At 31.3% G+C, this 22,496-nt stretch overlaps 4 protein-coding genes across 4 annotated transcripts in view; all 4 read right to left on the bottom strand.

The window, feature by feature from the left end:
• Nucleotides 1-1,054, bottom strand: part of LOC107463408 (protein HIRA) — a gene marked incomplete in the record, with an annotated part of 6,602 nt that extends 5,548 nt beyond the window's left edge. The window contains 1 exon segment of the mRNA XM_016082198.3: nucleotides 728-1,054.
• The window catches only part of LOC127741287 (uncharacterized), an 83,006-nt gene extending 65,303 nt beyond the window's left edge, over nucleotides 1-17,703 (bottom strand). The window contains exons 1-3 of the mRNA XM_052253444.1: nucleotides 17,597-17,703; nucleotides 17,068-17,144; nucleotides 15,957-16,233 (exon numbers count right to left, since the gene is read on the bottom strand). Coding sequence (XP_052109404.1) covers nucleotides 15,957-16,233; nucleotides 17,068-17,144; nucleotides 17,597-17,703 — 461 coding nt within the window. The remainder of the gene's footprint in view (nucleotides 1-15,956; nucleotides 16,234-17,067; nucleotides 17,145-17,596) is intronic.
• Nucleotides 4,610-6,753, bottom strand: LOC107463407 (H/ACA ribonucleoprotein complex subunit 4). The gene has a single exon (XM_016082197.3). It carries the CDS (start codon nucleotides 6,665-6,667, stop codon nucleotides 4,934-4,936), a length of 1,734 nt encoding a protein of 577 aa, XP_015937683.3. The 5' UTR covers nucleotides 6,668-6,753; the 3' UTR covers nucleotides 4,610-4,933.
• Nucleotides 7,670-10,491, bottom strand: LOC107463381 (calcineurin B-like protein 7). Its single transcript, XM_016082164.3, has 8 exons — nucleotides 10,260-10,491; nucleotides 10,080-10,162; nucleotides 9,911-9,970; nucleotides 9,646-9,754; nucleotides 9,497-9,549; nucleotides 9,239-9,319; nucleotides 8,938-9,050; nucleotides 7,670-7,798 (listed from the first exon to the last, which is right to left on the bottom strand). The coding sequence occupies exons 1-8, from the start codon at nucleotides 10,399-10,401 to the stop codon at nucleotides 7,738-7,740; spliced, it is 702 nt and encodes a 233-aa protein (XP_015937650.1). The 5' UTR covers nucleotides 10,402-10,491; the 3' UTR covers nucleotides 7,670-7,737.
• Nucleotides 17,704-22,496: the final 4,793 nt, after the last annotated feature.

The following is a 22,496-nucleotide window of genomic DNA, read 5'->3' as shown; positions in this document are numbered from 1 at the left end:
GTAGAGAAGACTAACTAGCAGGAGTGTTCAGTTTGCGGTTTGGTTTGGTTCGTATTTAAAAAAAAATCATCCGAATTAATTATATATAAAATATTTAGTTTGGTTTGGTTTGGTTTTTTTTAAAAACCAACCAAACCAATTAAAATTAAATTGGCTTGGTTCGGTTTTTGGGTTTTTTTATACTAATTCAAAAGAGTAACATATTCTAACTATTTACAACCACTAATATGCAATAAAATACCAAATACCAACACATAATTAACAAAATAGCAGGTTCAATTTCAAAAAGGTATAAATCAAAGTCACAACATAATCATTAACACCAAAACTTCTTGTTTCCAATACTTATTTCAGTACTCAAAAGACTGGGAAAGGCCATAGCCAATCTCCCAAGTTGGAAAAGGACATGCGCAATTCTTAAGACCAAACCAATTTGTATTATAAGCTACTAACTACAATAACCTACATAAAAAATTAATTTTTCCCAGAAAATAAATCAATCATATAAATTAAATGATAAATGCCTCTGCATTCAGACAAACCATTAAAATTTAAATCAAATTGAACCCAATTCCAAACTCAGAATCCAAATTAAATTGAATTTAGAATCACATCAGCATCCAACAAATTAAATAAATAATCCAATTCCAAACTCTGAGCACAAACTCAGTTCAGAATCTTAAAAATTAATTGGAAAAAAGATGAAACTGAAGAAGCATTGGCTTACCGGAGAGATGGCGAGAGAAGAACGGCGATGACAAAGTGAGCTCGGAGAGTGTGAAGCAGAGTGAGCTCGCGATGAGAGTGAGACAGAGTTACCTAAAATCAGAGGAGAAGAGAAGGGGCAACAACCAAAAACGGCGAGGAGGGGAGAAGCAGCGACGACCCACGCGAGGAGCGGAGGAACCCTTCGCGACGGCGACGCCACGAGTTCACCTCATAACTTCGTGCGACGGCGAGGAGAGGAGGAACGATGCGAGAAGGGCCGAGTAGAGCTTCCCCGGATGACGACAGTACCCTGTACCGGAGGAGAAGAGTTCGACGACGACTTTGAAGAGGGTAATTAAATAATTATATAAAAATTTAATTTTTACATCAAATTAACTTTTTTTCTAATTCATTAATTAATTAGTATTTATTACATTATTTAAATATATGTTAAAAAATATTAATATTAATAAATGTCATATAATTATCAATAACAAAAATATGTTATGATTAATAAAAAATTTTTGCTTATGTTCTTTTAATATTTATAGATATTTAACAAAGTTTAATATTTATTTTAATAGTTATATATAATTAAAAAATAATTAATTTAAAAAAGAGTAAATATAAAATAAAAAAATAAATTAAATTAATATAAACACTATTCATTAAAATAAAAAGATAAAAAATATCTTAAATTTGCATGACTAAAAATTAATACATCAAATTATTAATTATGATATGTTTAATAGTTAATAATATATTTATAAAAAGACACCAAACATTATAAAGAGTAAACTTGGTCTAGTGGTTGCCTTGCAGGTCTCAAATTCGAACCCAGCCTAGCAGCATATCCTCCAATTTTTTGAAATTTGAGTGATGCGCGTGCTAACATCAGTGAATCAATCGGTCTGGTTTTATTTTTGGTTTATAACGAATTTGATCGGATTTTCTGAGTTTGATTAGTTTGTTTGCTTGTCTGATTAGAATGTTAACTCAGACTTGTTTAAAGTTCGATTTTTTGGTCGAACCGATCGGTTTAGTCCGAATTTGATAACTATGCTATAAATTAAAAATATATAGTTAAACAGGTCTTCAAAAAATTTTGCATTAAACGTTTTTGGCCCTCATTGAGATCCTAAACTTTAGAAAAATAAGATATATAAATCTCTATCTTAATCAATTTCATGGTTTTCACTTGAATAAATAGGTTCTAGAAAATATGACAGAAAGATCTATATGTCTTGTTTTTATAAAGTTTAGGAATCTTAACATAATAAAATAGGAATGGATCCTCTCCATTGTTAAAAAAAAAAATTGAGAAAGTAAAATATAATCTCTAATTCTTCATTGCTTTCTCTCTCGTTTTTTCTTGATCCCACTTATAAAATTATTGGTGAAATATCACACTTTACTCCCTCAACTGTTAAAAAAATTGAGATGATCCATTTCTAATTTATTTGGAGACGGAAACATCTTATTCGAAATTTCTTAAGAACCTATTTGGATATATACTCTAAAAACATTATTAATAAAGTCTTTAAAAAAGCCTTAATTTAAACTATTTACATTTATTATTTTGGAAGACTTTATTAATATTTTTTAATAACTAATTTGTACAAAATATAAATCTTTAAGAATTTATTTGTCATTTTATTCTTTTTAAAAATAAAAAATAACACCGTTTTAAAAGTATATTACCGAACTGATAATTCTAAAGAAATCCGACCAATTTTACTAGTTTATTAATTAATTGTCAGTTCGGCCAATTTTTAGACCAATTTTTTGTCACATAATTCTCAATGTCAACTGAAACTATCAGATGACTGATTCCTAAATAACCTGTAGTTAATTAAGTAGATTTGTAGTGTGCACAATATTTTTTAATATTAACAAAAGAAAGTTGGAGGATAAGATAGATATTGGAGAATACACAAAAACAATTCCACGGCAAGAAGAAATGCATTAAAAAGTCTCTTAAGATTTCAAATTTATTTATAAAGTTGCTCATATTTTATAAATACTTTTTCCTATTAATGTTATTTGAATATATAAACTACTTCACCATATACTTTGTGTCCATGCTATTGTACCTTTCTTTCACACAAAAAGAAAAACATGAATCAATAAAATGAAACTCATAATTTATATTAGTCTTATATTTTTTCTTATATTTACTCATAATTTATATTTCTTCATGATATAATTTGGAAAATGCCAAAGGAAGAAAATAGAAGAACCACTGAGAAGTACCCTTAGTTTCCATGGATTTGAAAGTGTAAGTGACAAAGAAAATGTGTTTGATACTACCCTAGTTGTCATTGCAACCCAAGAACACCAAGATTAGCATTTAATTTTATTTGCCCCAAGAAGTCCAAGATTTTTTTGGTAAGAAAATAGCTAATTTAGTTTATTACAAAAAGTTAATAGGGTACCATTTCTAGAAAGGATAACACAGTAGACAGCTATTTCTTTTTTGGACAGGGAAAACACAGCTTTGAAAGTTACATTTTGAATTAGAATATGATAAGAGATGCCTTTTTGTAGTCACTCTCACTATAATTATATATTAGCTTTGATACATACTTTTTAATTTTTTTAATAAAAATCAAACAAATCAATCTAATATTAATCAATCTTATTGATAGTTGTATTTTTTAAAGACCAATGTAATTTTTTTGAGATCTAAATTAATGCACCTTAATTTTGAGACTATTTTGGTTATTAACCTTTATAAAATTTTACATTTCATTCTATAATAAAAACACATATTTTCTATTAATTATGTTATATGTACACAAAAAATAGTTACCAAATTAATAACTCATATAAAATACATATTAAAATACAAAATACGAACTTTTTATTTTTAATATTAGAGTGGTAGTGGTGTTTTTTTAAAATGTGGATTGTTGGAATGTTATTCTCAAATGTGAAATCGTTTAACTAAGAAGTAGAAATCAAACCGTCCGATTTGTGTTAAAAAAATTAAAAATATTGAAGTACAGAAATCAGACCCTCCAATTTGTATACTTTTCACCGTTTTAAAAAACACCAAAAATTACAATATTAAAATATATCACCATTTTTACATCCATAACTAAAAAAATTAGCCTACAAAATACACATTGAGAATAAAACCAATGAAAATCTAAAATCTCCGAGTGTCATCCATAGACCCCATAGACCATAGCTGTTTATACTTTGTACTCTTTTTCAACAATGGGTAATGACTTCGTCCAAAACCTTGAACCAAAAAGGAGAAACGCAAGTGCGTCAATCCAAAAATTGGCATGACAGACACAGTTGGAATGAACACACCTGGAAGATCTCATGTCAGCAAATGGAAGGGATAATACTATAGGAAACATTTCAAGTGCACCGGGAATACCGGTGCACCAATTGTTTTAACCGTTGATCTAAATTATAGAAAATATATATAATATATATTAATTGAAATCAACGGTTAAAATAACTGGTGCACCGGTGCTCCCAGTGCACTTGAAGTATTTCCAATACTATAATAGTACTACGATGGCCAAAAGAATACTTTTTAAGATTTTCATAAGGTGTTTGCAAATACTTTCAGATTTCCATCAAAACAAGGTAAATAATTACAGCACACAACTCAATCAGGTAATTTGTGGCCACATGATAGAGAATTACTTATGGCAGTGGAAACAAATTCAATGTAACACACTGCTACTGATTATTGTGAATGTGAAGAAGTATATTATATCGAAACGGTAACAAAAGGAACACAATTAATTCTTGGAGAAAAGTAGTTCTTGGCAGAAAAAGGATCTACAACCATGTTCACAAAACATAATGTGAGCCACAACAATGAAGTGAACATCAAACAGGAACATCTCATGTCAATCAATAAAACAGTGCAGGAAAATTCGGGCCCTGAAATAGGTCAATCATGAATCATGATAAATCAAAACAATTTAAATTTGAAGTTCCTACAGATATTCGCCAGCCAATATAACCATTAGTGGATGCTCATTCAAAAACACAATACAAAGTTAACCAGAGTACATATAAGCATACCACAAATTTTCTGAAACATAACTATTGACGAAAGGCAAAAAAGACTACCAATAACATCAAGGTATTAAAGATAAAGTGCATATCCTAAATGCAAACTGGGAAAATTTTTTGGAAGATGGACAACAGAGAGAAGTGATTAACCAACCAAACTTCCTAAGTACATATCTGCTGCCTATTCTTCATCTGCATCTTTATTTTTCTTCTTTTTATGCTTCTTCTTCTCACTTCTGTCAGCATCACTACCATCCTTTCCATTTTCCTCAGTATGCTTGTCCTTCTTCTTTTTCTTCTTCTCAGATTTATCTTTCTCCGGTGAAGTAGCTTCTTCCTTTTCTTTGTGTTTCTTTTTCTTCTCTTTGTCAGTTTTCTCCTCATCTGAAGATGCCACTTCATTCTCCTTATCCTTCTTCTTCTTTTTCTTCTTCTCCTTCTTCTCGACCTCAATATCCACAACATCCTCCTTCACCTTCTTAACCTTCACCTTCTCTTCCACTTCAACCTTCTCAACTTCCTCAACTTTAGCCTTCTTAGCAGTAACAGCCGCAGGGCTACCATCGGCCTCCGCAGCTTTCCTCTTTTTCCCCTCTCCATCTGCCTCAACCGAAGCAGCCATTCCGGCAATTATGCTGTCCCCACCTGTCGGCAAAACCACATTCCTCATCCACTCTTGCGGTGTCTTCTCATTCGGCTTCCCATGCTTATCAAGCTTCCCCTCTGCAATCAATTTCTTCTTCATCGAAGCCCTCGGGCCCAACCCCCATTTCCTCGGGTAGGTATCCCGATCCATAACCACTCTCTTAATCTTCGCAACCACACCATGATCACAAGTTGCCATCACCGCAGTTGTCATCTCTGCAATCCCCAACGCAATAGCCTCTCCCTTAGTCGTCATCAACACAACCTCCTCCCCAACCTCAACATCATTCTCAAACCTCAACAATCCAGGAATCATCAGCTTGGCACCATAACAAATCGCATTAACAGCCGAATCCTTAACAACAAGCCTCTTATAACTAGTCAGCAGCACTTCGAGCGGCATAACAACCCTCCTCAAATAACTCTCATCTCTATAATTATCATAAACCCACTGAGCATCCATGACATCATGCATAGTAACCATGTTATCCTTCTCCCCCATGATCCCAGACCTAACCCTCCTAAGCTCTTGCATATGGCCACCAACACCAAGAATCAAACCCAAATGAACACACATTGTCCTAACATAAGTCCCAGCCTCACAAGAAATCCAAAACACAACCAAATGCCTATCAGGATCATACTCAAGCAACTTACTCTCATAAATAGTTCTAATCCTAAGCTGCCTCTTAACGGCGGAGATAAGCGGCGGGCGCTGGAACACAGCGCCCGTCAGAGTCTCCAGAGCCCTGGCAACTCGAGTCGAGTCACCAGGGACGGCGGAGTGGAGTCGGGCGACGCACACATACTCCTTACCTGCGCCCTGCTGCGATTTCACCAACCGCGTTGCGCGGTCGATGCAGACGATCAAATTTCCGGTGACCTTAGGGTCTAGGGTTCCGCTGTGGCCGGTTTTTTCGACACGAAGGATGCGCTTGATCCAAGCGACGACCTCGTGGGAGGAAGGATTGGCGGGCTTATCGAGGTTGAGAACGCCGTATTTGAGGTAATCGGGGAGGGGGCGCTTCAACGGAGAGTAACCGGATGGGATCGGAGTGTAGTGACCTGTACGGACGTTGAGGCGGTCGTAGTTCTTGAGGAGGATTGGCCATTGTGATGTGTCGAGGGTTGGGGTGAAACTCTGCGGCTTGATCATGAAGTCAGCGGCGGTGGCGACGGTGGTGTCTGTGGTGGTGGTGGTGTCGTCATCGGTGTGCTTCTTGTTCTTCTTCTTTTTCTTCTCGGAGAGAGAATGGTCGAGCTCCGTCATGGTAGTTGGGATTAGGGTTTTATGGAGTGTAGGCAGAGTGAGGTGAATGAAGTGGAGGAAAGAGGTGTAGGGTTTTGGTGATGGAAATGGAGGTTTTTGTAGGGAAGAAGATACTGCTTCAGGAAACTGTTTAGGGTTTAGGGATATCATGGGCTTTTTCTTCGGCTTTAGGCCCAATAACCATTTTTCAACATACATGTTGGGCTTATAGCCCATACTTTTTTTTTTAGGTGTTAACAAGTGAACCAACTTAAGTTTGCTGAACAATTAGCTCTCTCATTTATTTTAGTAAATGTTAGAGATTCAACTGTTATTTTATATATGCAGTAATTCATTGCTTAGTTGTATATATATTTTATATAATTCAGAAACATAAAATTAATTATAATTAAGCGATTAAGGGTTGTGGAAAAATAAAATTTCATAACCTGAAAGTGGAAATACATTTTAATCTTTAGATATATAAACTTTTTATTGGTTTTTTTTCTAGCAAAATTAGTTCTTCTAATGTGCTAGTGTGCCATTTGAATAAGTAATATGTTGGCATCCTTGTAAAACCAAGTTGTTTTAATTTGATAATAAACACCAAATGTGTACGATGAATTTACCTGATTCACATAATCACTTCTATTATAGATGAGGATTATTTTAATTTAATCTAATCTAAAATAAACTAAATCTATTGACTATTCAATGTTGACTTGAAATGAATCAATTCCAACTTAATCGAGTTTCATTTATTTGTATTCTATTTATCCATTACACGTACTGTTTCTTATTAATTTTGTCAAATTTTATTCTAAATTTCAATTTATATAGTTTTTATCATAAGCATGTAGAGTGCATACCTCTTTCGAGTTTATGCTGCCGAAAATAGAGGGCGAATAACTGAATAGCCAAACTCTAGATTGAAGTAAAATATTTTGGATAAGTCAATGCAATTTATTATGAATTTTCAAGTTGAGAGAGAGAAAATTTTTCTTGTTATTTCTTAGATACGACCCAATTCAATTTAGCATGATCTTCATTATAACATTTTTTTTTCGTTCAATACTATGCATTCGAAGCTTTTAGTGTGATTCTTCCTTTTCTGCATCCAGCACGAAATTGGGAAATGCTAGAGTTACATCCCTGAAATTGGCATAAAAATAGTGCTTTAGAAAAACATTATGTATATATCTTAAAAAATTTTCATGTAACTAAAATAAATCATTATATATTTGTTTGTATTTATAGATATTAATTCATAAATTTTTTTAATTGAATAATTAATAATCAAAATAATCAAATTATTATAGTAAAATAATTAAATCTATAATAGATCAGTAATCAAATTTATTTGCAGTAGTATAATAAAAAAAATTATGATATGTCAAATGCATATTTCTATATATGGTGACTAATTAATAAGTGATTTTTGATATACAAATAATATAATTAAAATATCTAATATTATCTTAGCAAAAATAGCTTTGTTTTTAAATCAATATTTGAAGAGTCATCTCTATACATAACTACATAAGTCCAAGATAAATTTTTTTAAATTTGAAAATGTATCAAAATTAAACTATACGAAAAATAGTCAAATTCTAAAACCACTTAATTGAGCACAATTCAAAGAAGAAGAAGGTAAAAAAAGAAGAATGTCATGAGGCAATATATAATAAGTAAAAATAGGGTCAGTGTTCAATTAAGATAGTTTTAGTAGTAATTGATTTACTATAAATAGATAGAGTAAAAATGTAATGAAAAGCGTAGGAGAATAGATCCTTTTAATTTTTTTTTAACTAAGAGAGTAAAGTGTGATCTCTAATTCTTTAATGTTTTCTCTTTTATATTTTTTTTTTTGTCTCACCCACAAGATATATGGTAAAAAACTTTACCCTCTCAAGTGAAACAAAAAATTTGAGAGGATCCATTCTCAAAATGATTGAATTAGTAATGGATATATTTCCTTTTCTTCAATTTTTTCAAAGAATTATCGCTCCCTCTTGATTCTTCCTCATTTTCTCGTTGATTAATTCTTTCCTATTCTAATTCTTTTTCCCTTACCCAATATGGTTTGTATTATTGACCATGTTATATGTACACTAAAATCAATTCTCAAAATCAGCCACCAGTATAAAATATGTGTTGGAATATAAATATACATTGAAAATAAATTAAACTACACATGTATTTATACACAAAAATACATTGGTGACTAATTTTAGTAGTTGATTTTGTTGTACGATTAGCATTTTTGTTGTATTATAGTATTTGAAACATACATTAGATAAGGAAGAGTCATGTTCTTGAGTAATGATGGATTCTTTTCCACATATTCCTTCCATTCTTCCAGATCAATTCTTCCATCCTCTTTTGAATCTGCTTCTACAAATGTCTGTCAACACCTCCAAGAAAATCAATCCTTATAATAGAAAAATAATTAAGATATGATTTAGGTGATCAAACTCAAGAATTGTTTAGGTAAACTTAAATCATAAAAATTAAACTCAAATAAACTTGTAAACTCTTATGATCCTACGAGTTAACTCGAGAATTTAATAACTTCACTGGCAAGAAACAAACCTTGTCCACGATTGTTTCGACTACTTCATCAGAGAGAGTCAGATCAGATTCAACCAAAATCGCCAACACCATTTCCTTCAACTAAAAAATTTTCACAAGTTTTCCAAAGTTAAATGATTGCAGCCACTTCATTTTAAGAATACTTCAAGTTCATAATCATACACAACCATTATGTCACAAGTTCAATATTTTCTTATGTTGATTATACAGATTCCCAAACTATGTTCAAACAATTTTGTGATTACTAATTTAATTTACCTCTTCACGCTCGATGTAACCGGTGTGACGCAAATCATAGAGTTTAAATGCATCTGCAAAAAAAGAAGAAAATAAGCTAAGTCCTAAGCATGAATATGCAAATGATATTACTCTATTGTTCTGCTAAACTCAAATTTCTTAGTTCTTACATCTTATTTTGATTGCTTCAGGAGTTCTTGGATGAAAAACACTCAAGGATCGGATAAATTCTCCGAAATCAATGTGTTCGTTGCGATTGACATCGAAAAGATCAAATATCTGCAACAGAATCAATCAAATTTTCTTAAGTTCATATATGGTCATTACAATACAATTTATAGATAACACTATCAGAAATCTGTTTACTCATTATTCTTGATTTCTTATGTAAATTTTAAACATTCTGAATGAAAATGATTCATTCAATTCACTCACCCTATCCACAAAGAGATTTCTCTTATTACTGTTCCTAAAAAGAGCAAAGTGAAGCTCCTCCTGAAAAATTCATGTATTAGAAAAATAAAGAAAAAAATATAGTGTTATTAAGTACACTAAGAAATAAACATAAGAAGTTGAAAAAAAATTTGACTTAGAAACCAGATACCTTTGAAATGAATCCATCTTTTACAATTGAAGCACTTAATTTCTTGAACAACTCATACAATGATTCCACCTCACTTACACTAACTGCCCCACATAACAAATGAGTTCAAAAATCAAATTTTGACCAGATAATTATGTTGTTCATGATGAAAGGAAGCTATGTATGTATGTATCTACTCACAGGGTGTTTCAGAAGCAAGAAAAGAAAAATCTTCATGGTGAGGTCTATGTTGTGATCCTTTTGAGGGTAGTTTGGTCATATTTTGCACTGTTTGTGTATCCAGAGACTTATTTTCTGCTACCTTTGAGGGTATGCATCCCATTATTGTATCCAAAATCTTATTCCAGCTAAAATATTTGCTCACACAAGATAACCCTATTGTGAAGTTCTTCAACCACAGCAATAATAACTAACTGCCGCAATTGACACACTATATAATCAACAATGGTTATTACTTATTACAATTTACAACCAGTTTCTTGAACTAGATACTGGTTGCAAAAGACCAAAAGAGAAAAAAAGGTTCTTAATGCTTAAATGAAAGAGAAAAGGCATAGAACAAAGTAGTTGTATCCTTAAACAAAACAAAAGTTTCAATTTGTCTTCAACTTGACAACCAATATTGTTTAAGGCTTATCTGTCTTCAAATATACTAGTGAAGTGCCCCGTGCGATGCACGGGTATGATAAGTATTAAAAAAAATTAATATTAAGATACAGTTAAATTAATTACTTAATATAAATTTTTTTTTGGTAAAAAGTAAGTTTATATTGAAGTGATTTATATTTGACCATATTTATATCAAAATGAATTATAATAAAATAAATATTGTTTGGATTATACTACTCAAAATCACTTTTAAATAAAAAATTACTAAAGTAGACATCAACTTAAATAATTTTTTTATATTATCCTATTATTTTAATTTAGATATTTGAATCATCTTATTAATTAATTTTATAATAAAATTTATATTTATTTATTAAAATAAAAATAACACATAAAAAATTAGCAAAATATATTTTATATTAAAAATAAGAAATATAAATCATATATAAGAGTATCTAATCAAATATGTTACATTTTTTCTTAAATTTTAAATATTAACGTAAAAATGTTAATTTAGTATTTTTTTTACATCATATTTTTGTTCTAATACTCTCAATAATCTTATTTTTAATATTATTTTAGAATTCAACGTTTATGATTTTATTAATACTTATGATTAATTTTTTATTTAATTTGTCTTTTCTTAATGGGATCATAATCTATATTATAAAAAAATATAATAAAAAATTATATATACCAGAATTGTCTACGAGAGACCGTTTACATGTAGATCTCGTTTGACCACCTCACGGATGGTCTTCTTAGGTCTTCCTCTGCCTTTCGCTCTTTGTCCATCTTCCATCTCATCCACCCTCCTGACTGGATGTTCTATCGGTCTTCTTCCCACATGTCCAAACCACCTGAGACGCGATTCAACCATCTTTTCCACAATGGGTGATACTCCAACTCTCTCCCTTATATCTTCATTCCTTATTTTATCCAATCACGTATGACCACTCATCCATCTCAACATCTTCATCTCTGCCAAACTCAGTTTATGTTCGTGCTCCCCTTTAGCCGCCCAACACTCCGTACCATACAGCATAGCCGGTCTTATAGCGGTGCGATAGAATTTACCTTTAAGTTTTAAAGGCACTTTTTTGTCGCATATAAAACCAGATGCACTCCGCCATTTTGACCAACCTGCTTGGATCCTATGATTTACATCATCTTCAATCTCTCCATTATCCTGTATGATGCACCCAAGATACTTAAAAAACTTTTAACTTTTCGTAGGATGTTCTCTCCAATTTTCACCTCCTAAAATTATAATTGACTCAATTTAGACTCAAAAATTTACAATAGTAATTTGCGTAACGACGTGCTAAATTTGTGTTAACGATGTGCTAAATTTGCACGTGAACTTGCTGTAATTCAGATTTCTCGCATAAGTTCCATGTAACTGAGACTTATTAGAGCTCTTAAAAACTTGACTAGTTTCTCAACATTTATGTGAAGATGATAATAATAATTTAATTTCAATTTGGAACTCTGAAAACAACGGACAAGTTTTTAGGAGTTCTAATAGATCTTAATCATCGAATTGATATACTGTTAACAGATATTATATTAGAGATTAATATTAGTTACGATTATAAATTTAAGAGTCCAATTTAGATTAATTAAAATTTCAAAAACAATTTAAGTCTTAACCTCAAATTTTAGGAGTAAATTTGAGTACTAACTCATTTTATGTTTCCTTGTTTTAAATATTATGTATAAGAGGAAATTATGTTGTGTTTTAACACCAGTAGAAAGGAGATATTAATATGGTAACTATAATTCTGTTATAGGTTTGATTATTATATTATAAAATATTTTATTATTCTAATAATTGATTATTTTACCGAAAAATATATAAAATAATATATATAAATACATGGTAAATGACTTTTTGATTTTACGAAAGATTTTTATATAACACTATTGTCATATATTTCTTTTGGTGGAGAAATATCTTTATATGGAAGATGATATATAGAAGTTGAGAATAATTTGGGAAAACAAACATATAAAAGAAAATAATATTACCAATATAATTAGAGAATAGTAATATTTTCCTCCTTAAGAAATAATTAATTTATAAAAAACGAAGATTGATACCAATATTAGATTAAAATTTATCTAATAAAACAGTGACAGGTTTGTTGTTTTGTGTGCCATTCTTTGAAGCTTGCAAGTACAACCAAACGTCACACCCGCTTCCAAACGGCCAAACGCAAAACCAAACCTCATAAATTTTGGCAGCTCTTCACACTCACTTCCCTTCAAAAATCTCATCTTTCTTCACTCTATAAATCCAAAAGTTCAGCTCTCAATTTTCTCATTACTCTCAAACTGCGTTTCCACATACATACACACACTTCTGTGTAGTAGCAGGTTCGTTTCTTCCTTCTTCTGTAATTTAGCATAATTAGTGCCTTTCTCTTTGTAATTGAGCTTAAGCTTAGTGTCTTTTTAGCAAATTGCTATAGGGGGCTTTGATCGTGTCTGTAATTTGTATCATTTCGTGAAAAGATCTTAAAATAAACTTGTCTTTTGTTTCGAATAGTCAGCTCATTCGGCTTAATAAAGGGTTGTGGGGTTCGAATCCTTGTGCATCTAACAATCCATTAGCTAGTAGACCTTTAAATGGAGCTCAGATCTGCAATGGATTAGTCGTTGACTTCTTGAGCTGAAAGACACCGTGGACAAAAAAAAAATACAAAATTACTATTTGCACACCAAAATCAGTTAACGTATATTTAAACTGTTAACTGCTTCTGGTAATTAATGTTAGTGTATAGAACATGATTTTGTGTATTTTCGTACCACCTCCATGGACTTTCCTGTTAGAGTGCCTATGTTCCATGTCCCAAATCTCAACCTTCTGTCGCTTCGACCTTTATCTTTTCCTTTGTGAACTAGCTTATTTACCTTCGTTCGTTCACGAAAACGCGAGAACCCTTTCTCATTTAACACTACATCCGGGCACCGATGCAGCGGCTCTTGCTTCGACACCGTACTCGAGCCATACGGCGCGTTGCTTCCGGGCAACGACCTAGCTTTAGCACAATAATGTCTTTGATTCATGTCATGGGGGTTCGGCTATATTTTTATGTTGGTTGCCGAAGACCTAACACAACCCTCCTCCTTTATCCGGGCTTGGGACCGGCTATGTACCGCAAGTGTAACATAGGCGGAGTTATAATTATAATTATAAAAATAATTATATACCAGAATTATAATTATAAAAAATACTAAAAATAATAAAATTAAATATTTACCTTAGTTGTGATGAAACAAATCTAAAAGTTCTTGATGATGTGTTTTATATAATATATTTTTAGTTCTTTTAGTACTCTTTTTTAATATCCCATAATTTTTACTATTATGATTATTTATGGTTAATTTTTTGTTTAATTTATTTTACCTAATGGAATCAATAAATCATATTATAAAAAGATAATAATAAATATAATATACAAAAATTACAATTATAAAGGTATATAATGTCAAATAAAAATTTAATAAAAGATAAAAATAATAAATAATAGAAAAAGAGAGCTTATATAAACAGAAATAATAAGAATTTTATAAATAATACAATAATATGTCTAAAAAATAAAATTGGTAAAGGAAAAATAAATGTTTAGTGTAAATGGCTAAAAACCCGTTAGTAAAAGGCATAAGCAAGAAATTGTTACTTCTTGTAAATGTGATTTTGAATACAAAATCACTTCTACGTTTATTAAACAAAAAATTAACCCAACAAAAACGAGCTTTTTCTCTTTGTACGGGTTTGCCAAACACACTATATATCGTTGTTGTGCTCTCTGCTTTCATAATCTCATTGCATGTTCTCTTTGTGGCGGCGACTCAATACTTTTCAGCGATCTGCTCTTTTTCGTCGCTTCCTCCTTCGTTCGCATCCATCACTACAGCATTGAAAATCACCACGAACTCCACCGCACCTACTGCGACCACCACCGCCATAGCATGGTCCACCACCATAGCAGTCGCCATCTCATCCATCGCCGCAACCCTACCACCAGCGATAGGGTTGCCTCCATTGCGATGACTCCTCTAAAAGTTGGAGTCATCAGGTACAATGACATTCTCTATCTTGATGCATACACTAACTCTATAATCTCTATTTCCGACTTAAATTAGGAACAATAAGAATTATAAGAAGAAGACGAATAAGAACTACTGAAAAAGAAGAAGATATACAAAAACAGAATTAGTGAACGGAGAAAAAAGAAAAGAAATTGAAGATGAAGAAGTAGAAATTAAGAACCAAAAAAGAGGAGGAAGAGATAAAAATGAAAACAAAAAATGGAGAGAATTCCTTTTTTTAATTTTAATTTTGTATTCAAGTTTTAAAATTTTAGGCGTGTGTGTACATGTAAATTGTAAAGCAAGCTGAGAAAGGGAATAAAATATCAGATACGATCATAAAAAGTGTGGTGTAATGAAATTGGTTTGATGTTGGAGTGTAATATAAATGTTATGATGATTAAAGGCAATGAAATTTTGGTGGATAAATAGTCATAAAAAATGTGGTGTAATGAAATTAGTTTGATATAGGAATGTAATATAAAATGTGATGATGATTAAAGACATTGAAATTTTGGTAGATGAATATGTATAATAGAAATTGAGAATAAACCTGATAGATGATAGTAGGAATTCCACTATGAGAATAACCTTCTTTTCAATATATGTTATAGAATAGATTTCAAGGATTATATATATATACATACAACTATTCATTGTAGATAACTCATTTCACAAACCATGAAATGATTAATTATTTGGATATATCTATTTGGGTTCAGCTTTATAATAACTTGTGTGTAATATTAACCAAATGGAGTAATTTGTAAGTTTGGCCAGGGAAAAAAGTCAAAGAAATAAAGTATAAAAATGTCAGTAATATAATAATAAACTTAAGCAACAAACAATTATTGGTTAGAAGTGGTGAAATGCAATCATAACTTCCTATGCAAACGTGTAGGTGTCAGGTTCTGTAAAGGATAAATGATCATCATTATACACATCAAATGTAATTGAAAATAAAAGAATATCAATTTATTACTTTGATGGTTCAATTATTCTATTGTGATTTTTTGAGAATTTGAATTTATCTCTTGGAGGGTGCAAGGTGTAACAATCTCAGAATGCTTTATAGTTTAAACGAGTGAAAGGTGAAACATTCAATCTTTTGCAATAATTGACCCAAAAAAAAAGAAAAAAAATTAAAAATTTACATAAATAATAAAATACCTTTTTAATATCAGTTTCAAGATCTTCCTTTCAATGGTAGAGTGTTGGAATCCCATATCTCGGCCATAGAGAACTTCATTTACCGACCTGGATTCTCCCGCCGCTTTGTCCTCTGTATCCATCACCACAGCATCAGCAACGAAGACGACATCCCTTGCAGTGATTGCGACCACCACCAAAATCATACCATCATCCACCACCAAAATAGCAACCTCTGCAACCACTGCTTCATCAATTTTAGGCCTACATGCTTCAAATGGATTCCACCTGCTGATACCTACAGCATCACAGCATTTCATTTACTCATCATAATTTTCAAATTATTCAGATTGTTTAAATTAAGACCGCTTTAAACAACTTTCTCTAATTCAACGCAGGGGATTAAAAATTACCAATACATGAAAAAAAACCGTTTAATTTTAAAACTTAATTCATGTTTAGTTAGAAGAAAAGTAGAAACACTTCTAAGTGTATTGTTCATGATCCATCAACAGATATTCTAAATACAGTAGATTAATACAACATATATTTCTGTGTCGCGGACTGCTAGGAGGTTCAACAACATTTTCCATTTTTGGTTTGTGACTAAGAATTATCCTGCAAAATATCACTTGTAAGAAAAAGGAAATTTTGGCTATGTTCATTGATACATTGCATACAGAACTGTGCAATTGAAAACTTATATGACCAAAATACACCAAACTTAAGTTTATCACAGTTTTACAGTCAAAAAGAAAAAGAAGGAAAAATCATACCTCTTAAACCACACTACAGTGATAAACTAAAATAAGGGTTTCTAGGTAAGTTTATATCATTCTTTTGAAACGATGGCACAACAACTAAACATGAATTTTGATTATACATACATAAATAGCTCACATAAATGAAAATGCAAGGACAATGTGTTAAGCAGAATGAAAAAATCACAAAAAAGAAAAGGCAAAAATTGTCAAATTCCAATGAAAAACACTACAAAAATAAGATCTGGAATTGATTATGATCCAGAAAAGAAAACAGAGGAGCAGCAACACAGACACAAAACACATTGCCAAGGTTCATTAAAAGGATTAAATCAAACAGAAGAAACAAAAGAAAAGAAAAAGAAACTAACCTCTTTGGCACCCAATTTGAACTGTTTCATTCAATTCAAAATGTCGAAGAAAGCAAATTGAATAGTTATTATTGTGCCTGCAACAAAAAAAATAGAGCACCGTTGTAACTCAACCCATCATCAAAGACATCCCAATTCACCATCAACGCAATCCACAAACAGTTACTGACCTCGAAAGAAACCTCAATAACGGCTAAAACAATAACAAAATTGAAAAAAGATTCCAACAAATGCAGAACACAAAACGTAGTCAATGCAGCAAAGCTCAATGTTTTAATAACTAATTATATAGGAGAAAAAATAAAAAAAAAATCATAGTCAAATTTCTCATCAAATATTAGAAAGCAACGTAATTTACCCAATATCTATAAAAAATTAACAGGAGGGCCATGTTGATATTTTCATAAAAGAAAAAATGAATGTGCAGGGATTCAGATTTCAATTTTCATAAATCAAGATTACTGTATCCATAGAGGACTTCATTTACCGACCTGGATTCTCCCGCTGCTTTATCCTCTGTATCCATCACCACAGCATCAGCGCGACGAAGACGACATCCCTTGCAGTGGCTGCGACCACCACCAAAACCATACCATCATCCACCACCAAAATAGCAACCACCGCAACCACGGCCATAAATCAACCACCCCAGATTGGGTTGCCTCAACAACGACAAATCTCCTGAAGCTTGGAGCCATCACGAACAGCGTAAAATCCTCCACATCCGCTCTATCACAAACTCTATAATATCCACTTCCAACTTAGATTAGAACCATAAGAAGAATAAGAAGAGGAATTGAAGTGAACGGAAAAGATGAAGTGAAAAAAGAGGAGGTATTGAAGAAGAAGAAAAAAGATCAAAGAAGAGTATGAAGAGAGAAAAGGGGAGACAGCTAATAGAGAGAGAACGTAAATAATGGGAATGAATTTTTTCTCCAAATTTATTTTGAATTCAAAATTTAAAATATCACTGAACTGTGGCGCACAAACCCAGAGCAATATGAGAAACGCCACGTAGGAATTCCACTATGAGCATAACCTTGTTTTCAAGGAATGTTATAGGATTTGCTGCGGTTTCAAAATAACTGGTGCTTTAACTTTTGGTATATTAAAAAAGTTTAAGTGTCTATAGTTTTATAAAATTTTTAATTAGAATTTTATATTTTTTATCAATTGGGTTCTTATACTATTTTTATTTTGTAATTAGGTCATTTTCATATAAAAAATATTTAAATGAATAGAATATTTTTTCAAAAAATATATGATCAAAGATCTAATTAGATTTTTAATTATAACTAGATATCTTTAATTTATAGATAAATATTTAGTTAACTATAATATTTTTTGTATTAGAGAAGATCTAATTATAAAAATAAAAACAGTGTAAGAACTAAACTGAAAAGCAAATATATATATATATATAACGAAGATATATGAGAAAAAAAAAGTTAGAGTAATTCTTTTGAAAAGTTTAGACATTTGAGAGAAGTTGGACAAGAATAAAAGATAGAAAAAGACTCAAAAAATTATATATGAAGTGATAATTGATAAAGAATATTTATATTGCAAATAGTCTCAATATATATAAATATGATAAGACTCGATGACAATTATTTTAAATCTGAAAATGAATCAAATTGTTAACTTTTTATTTTTTATTCCCTAAAAATAATGTCCCAAATATTTTTCATTAAATCTTTTATTAATAACCCTTTAGAAACAAGGAAACAATTAACAAAAGAAAGGGTTAATATATAGTCACAAAAAAAAAAGAGAAATGGTTAATTATTTTATTGCACAAGTCTTGTGCAACTTGAATTTGATCCAATGTACTAGGTGGACTTCATTAAGTTATTAACATGTGGTACAAAATGGACGGCTAAGATCATTCGGAGATCAATGATGGATTTTCTGCTAAGTAAAATATACAGCATACGTGTACATGTGTCCTACGTTAGATGCATTTTGAAATTTTTATAATTATAATAATTATAATTGTTTGATTTTAATATTAACATGCTTATGCTTATCTCATTAGACATGCGACAATGAATTTGTCTAATTTGTAAAGTTTTGAACACTTGTACAGTCCCTGTAATAATAATAATAACAACAATTTTATTGTATGGTTCTCCATCTTTGACCAAAATATTTAAAATGAAAAGCATTAAAAAGATAACTAGATTCCATTTCTCCAAACATTTTTATTCATAGGGTGCTATTTAGAAGAATAGAAATATTTTTTTTACAAAACTCCTAACTCTAATTAAATAAAGTAAACCAAAGCTTGGTGCTATGTTGTAAAGTTGATAAAGAACATGAATATTGTTTGGTTGCTCGTAAGGGTCCAAAATGTTTGGATCGAGAGCAACGACTGGAGAGGAGAAGGTATTTGGACCTGAACGCAAGCTTGGTGAGAAGAGACGTAGTCGCAATCGTCGGTAAATTGACGGGTGAAACTACTTGCAAGATTATTTTAATGCAAAATAAGTGTATGAATGATGAAGTCGTTAATTATAAGGATGATGTACTTTGAAGGAGTTATATCTTGTATTTGAGTGGGCATTCTAATTCGGATTTATCCGCCTAAAAGCTTCTGTTAACTATCCAAACTTTCTTCAGAAAGTGGGATAACGTGTAGGACTATAGGTCATTTCCACACAAATGGGTCGATGACTTGTCGAGAGTCGATAACCTGCAAAGTGGATTTCCGGTTCTTGTTCGACTGGACCGAAACAAATATTTAACTAACTAGCAAGATACACATACACAGATTAGAATGACGTGAATATAAAGAATTGTTAGTTATTTTATCTAGTGTAAAAAAGAAACGATCATCTTTATTTTTTTAAAGTATTTGTAAAATTTAAAGTAAATTGTAATCATTTCAATTAAAAAAAGGAAGATATGAAGAATATTAGATTATTCTAGTGTTATTTGTAGATGCAGTGATAATATGAATAATACCATTGTGATTTCAATTCACTCTAGTGTTAGAATTCTTTTTTTATACTTAAGTAGTAAAAAATAACACAAATTTGATTTCTAATAAGAATTCAATTTTCATGATTCAATTTAAATCAAATCACACAAAAAGTGGTCTAATTTTCAATTGTATTCTCGTGAGTTATAATATTACCAAAATTATCCTCACTAAAGAATTAGTGGTAATAGTTAAAGGACAAAATAATTATTTCAAACACATTCTACATGTTCTATTTCAATTATATTCTTTTGGTTCCTAATCAAAGAATTCTCTCCATAATTAATTCAATTCTCTCAAACATTTTATTAAACTCCAACTTATTAAAAACTCCCCAATACCCTCAAAATTAACTCCATTCTTTCAACATTGTTATTTAACATACTCTTTTTTGTAGTTACTTGGTAAGTTGGAAACAAAAGAACATAATTCATGGAATATAAAATTATACACAAACTAAACAAAAAACATCATGTTATCTAGATTATTTCTTTATCAATAATAGGTTTACCATTGTAATTATTTTTTAGTGAGAGTACATAAAAAAAAGTACATAGTATATAAGGTGTAATAACTCAACAAATATTTTCTAAGGGGGATTTTTCGTTCTCTCCAATAATGAGAAGAACCTATCTCTCTCCCTCTCTTAATCCTTTCTGATTCATCAAACCATCAACATCACAGCTTGAACAGCTTAGGGCATGAGATTTTCTTCATGGTGCAGTGAGCGTGGAGAGCAACCAAGCTGTGAATCAAAAAAAAAAAAGAAAAAGTTGCGAATCCAATTTTGTCATTCTCTTTCTATCCCTAATTTTTCTTTCGACATTTTCTTTCCCCCGTTCTTACCTCTTCCTTCAAACTAATCCAATAGAGTTTGATGAGAGGCTCTTTCGCAAGATTCTTTCTTGGTGAATATAGTTATTCCGATCAACGAGTTAGAAGGAAGAAGATCTGAATCTTTATTACTTTGTGATTCATTTATTTCTCAAAATGGCGAACATGGTCAACAGATCCTCCCATGGTAGAGGTCGTGGAATTACATTGGCTTGCTCTTATTGTAACAAGCAAGGCCACACGGAAGATGTATGCTATAAGAAGCATGGGTACTCCTCCCATTTCTATCAACGGCAGCAATATAACATCACCATCAATCACGTGATCACTGAGGGGCATGATAATATACTCAGTGACAAACAATCCCAGTTCAATTGTCTCCAAGAGAATACTGGAATATCGGGTTCACTCAGAGTAAAGATTTGCCTTGTTAGAGTTGATCAAAGACAAAAGTGTGCAGCAATAACCTCATAATACAAATCAAATTTTGACTAATCCCATTCAGACTTCCACTCCAGGTAAAACCATTGCATTACATTTTAATGTGACAATTATGAGTATTATCACTCCAAAATCTGCACTATGGGTCATTGATTACGGTGAAACAAATCATGTGACTTTTGACTTAAAAGATTTTGTAAGTTTTCAAAATATTGCTCCAATCAATGTGATATTGCCAAATGGGACCAAAACTGTTAGCACCATCATTGGCACAATCACATTTTCTAAAATTTTTTCTCAAAAATATTTTATACATTCCTTCTTTTGATTTTAAGTCAAAGTTAACTTCAAATTTACATTGTCAACTGTTAATCAATGATAAGTATTGTGAGATACAAGATCCATCCACATCAAAGATGATTGGCATTGCTGAGTTTATAAAATGGTTATATACAATGAGTAGAGGACCGGAATTCTCTCACTTCCCCCTCTTCCAACAAAGCAAGCTTTATTGGCGGCAACTACGACTACTACTCATCCCACCACACATTCACACAGTGAGTACAACAACATTTGGCATCTTAAATTAGGACACATACTCATGTATAAATTGATTTTTCTGAAGAAGTATTACCCTTTTATAGATTGTATTGCTTCAAAACTTCCTTGTGATTCATGTCATTTTGCAAAACAAAAGAAATTATCTTTTAATCTTAGTACAACTGAAATAAAAGATTGTTTTGACTTAGTTCATATGGATATCTAGGGTCCTATTTCTGTCCCTTCCAATGAAGGACATAGGTATTTTTTACTGTGGTGGATGGCAATAGTAGATTCACTTGGATTTTTTTATGAAAACCAAATCTGAAGCATCACAATTAGTTATTAATTTTGTGAATTTTGTCAGAGAACAATTTGAAAAACAAGTTAAGTGTATAAGGACTGACAATGGATCAGAGTTCACTCTAAAATCCTTTTTGCATTAACAGAAATTTTACACCAAACTTCTTGTATAGAAACACCATAGCAAAACAAGATTGTAGAAAGAAAACACCAGCATATTTTAGGTGTTGCTAGAGCACTGCTATTTCAATAAGGAATTCCACATTGTTTTTGGCAATACGCAGTTGCTCACGCCATTCACCTAATTAATAGGCTGCCCAGCACTAAC

The sequence above is a fragment of the Arachis duranensis genome, chromosome 8 (assembly GCF_000817695.3).
Source record: "Arachis duranensis cultivar V14167 chromosome 8, aradu.V14167.gnm2.J7QH, whole genome shotgun sequence".
In the NCBI taxonomy this organism is placed as follows: Eukaryota; Viridiplantae; Streptophyta; class Magnoliopsida; order Fabales; family Fabaceae; genus Arachis; species Arachis duranensis.
Note: the sequence above shows the minus strand (reverse complement) of the source record. Positions and strands in the feature narration are given on the sequence as shown.

Excerpts from the sequence above, each read along its gene's own strand:
- LOC107463407 (XM_016082197.3), bottom strand. The coding sequence starts at position 6,667 with ATGACGGAGCTCGACCATTCTCTCTCCGAGAAGAAAAAGAAGAAGAAC.
- LOC107463381 (XM_016082164.3), bottom strand. The coding sequence starts at position 10,401 with ATGGGATGCATACCCTCAAAGGTAGCAGAAAATAAGTCTCTGGATACA. Across the intron at positions 9,550-9,645 it reads TGAAGCAATCAAAATAAGAT|ATGCATTTAAACTCTATGAT; the intron begins GTAAGAACTAAG and ends CTTTTTTTGCAG. Across the intron at positions 9,051-9,238 it reads TCGAAACAATCGTGGACAAG|ACATTTGTAGAAGCAGATTC; the intron begins GTTTGTTTCTTG and ends AGGTGTTGACAG.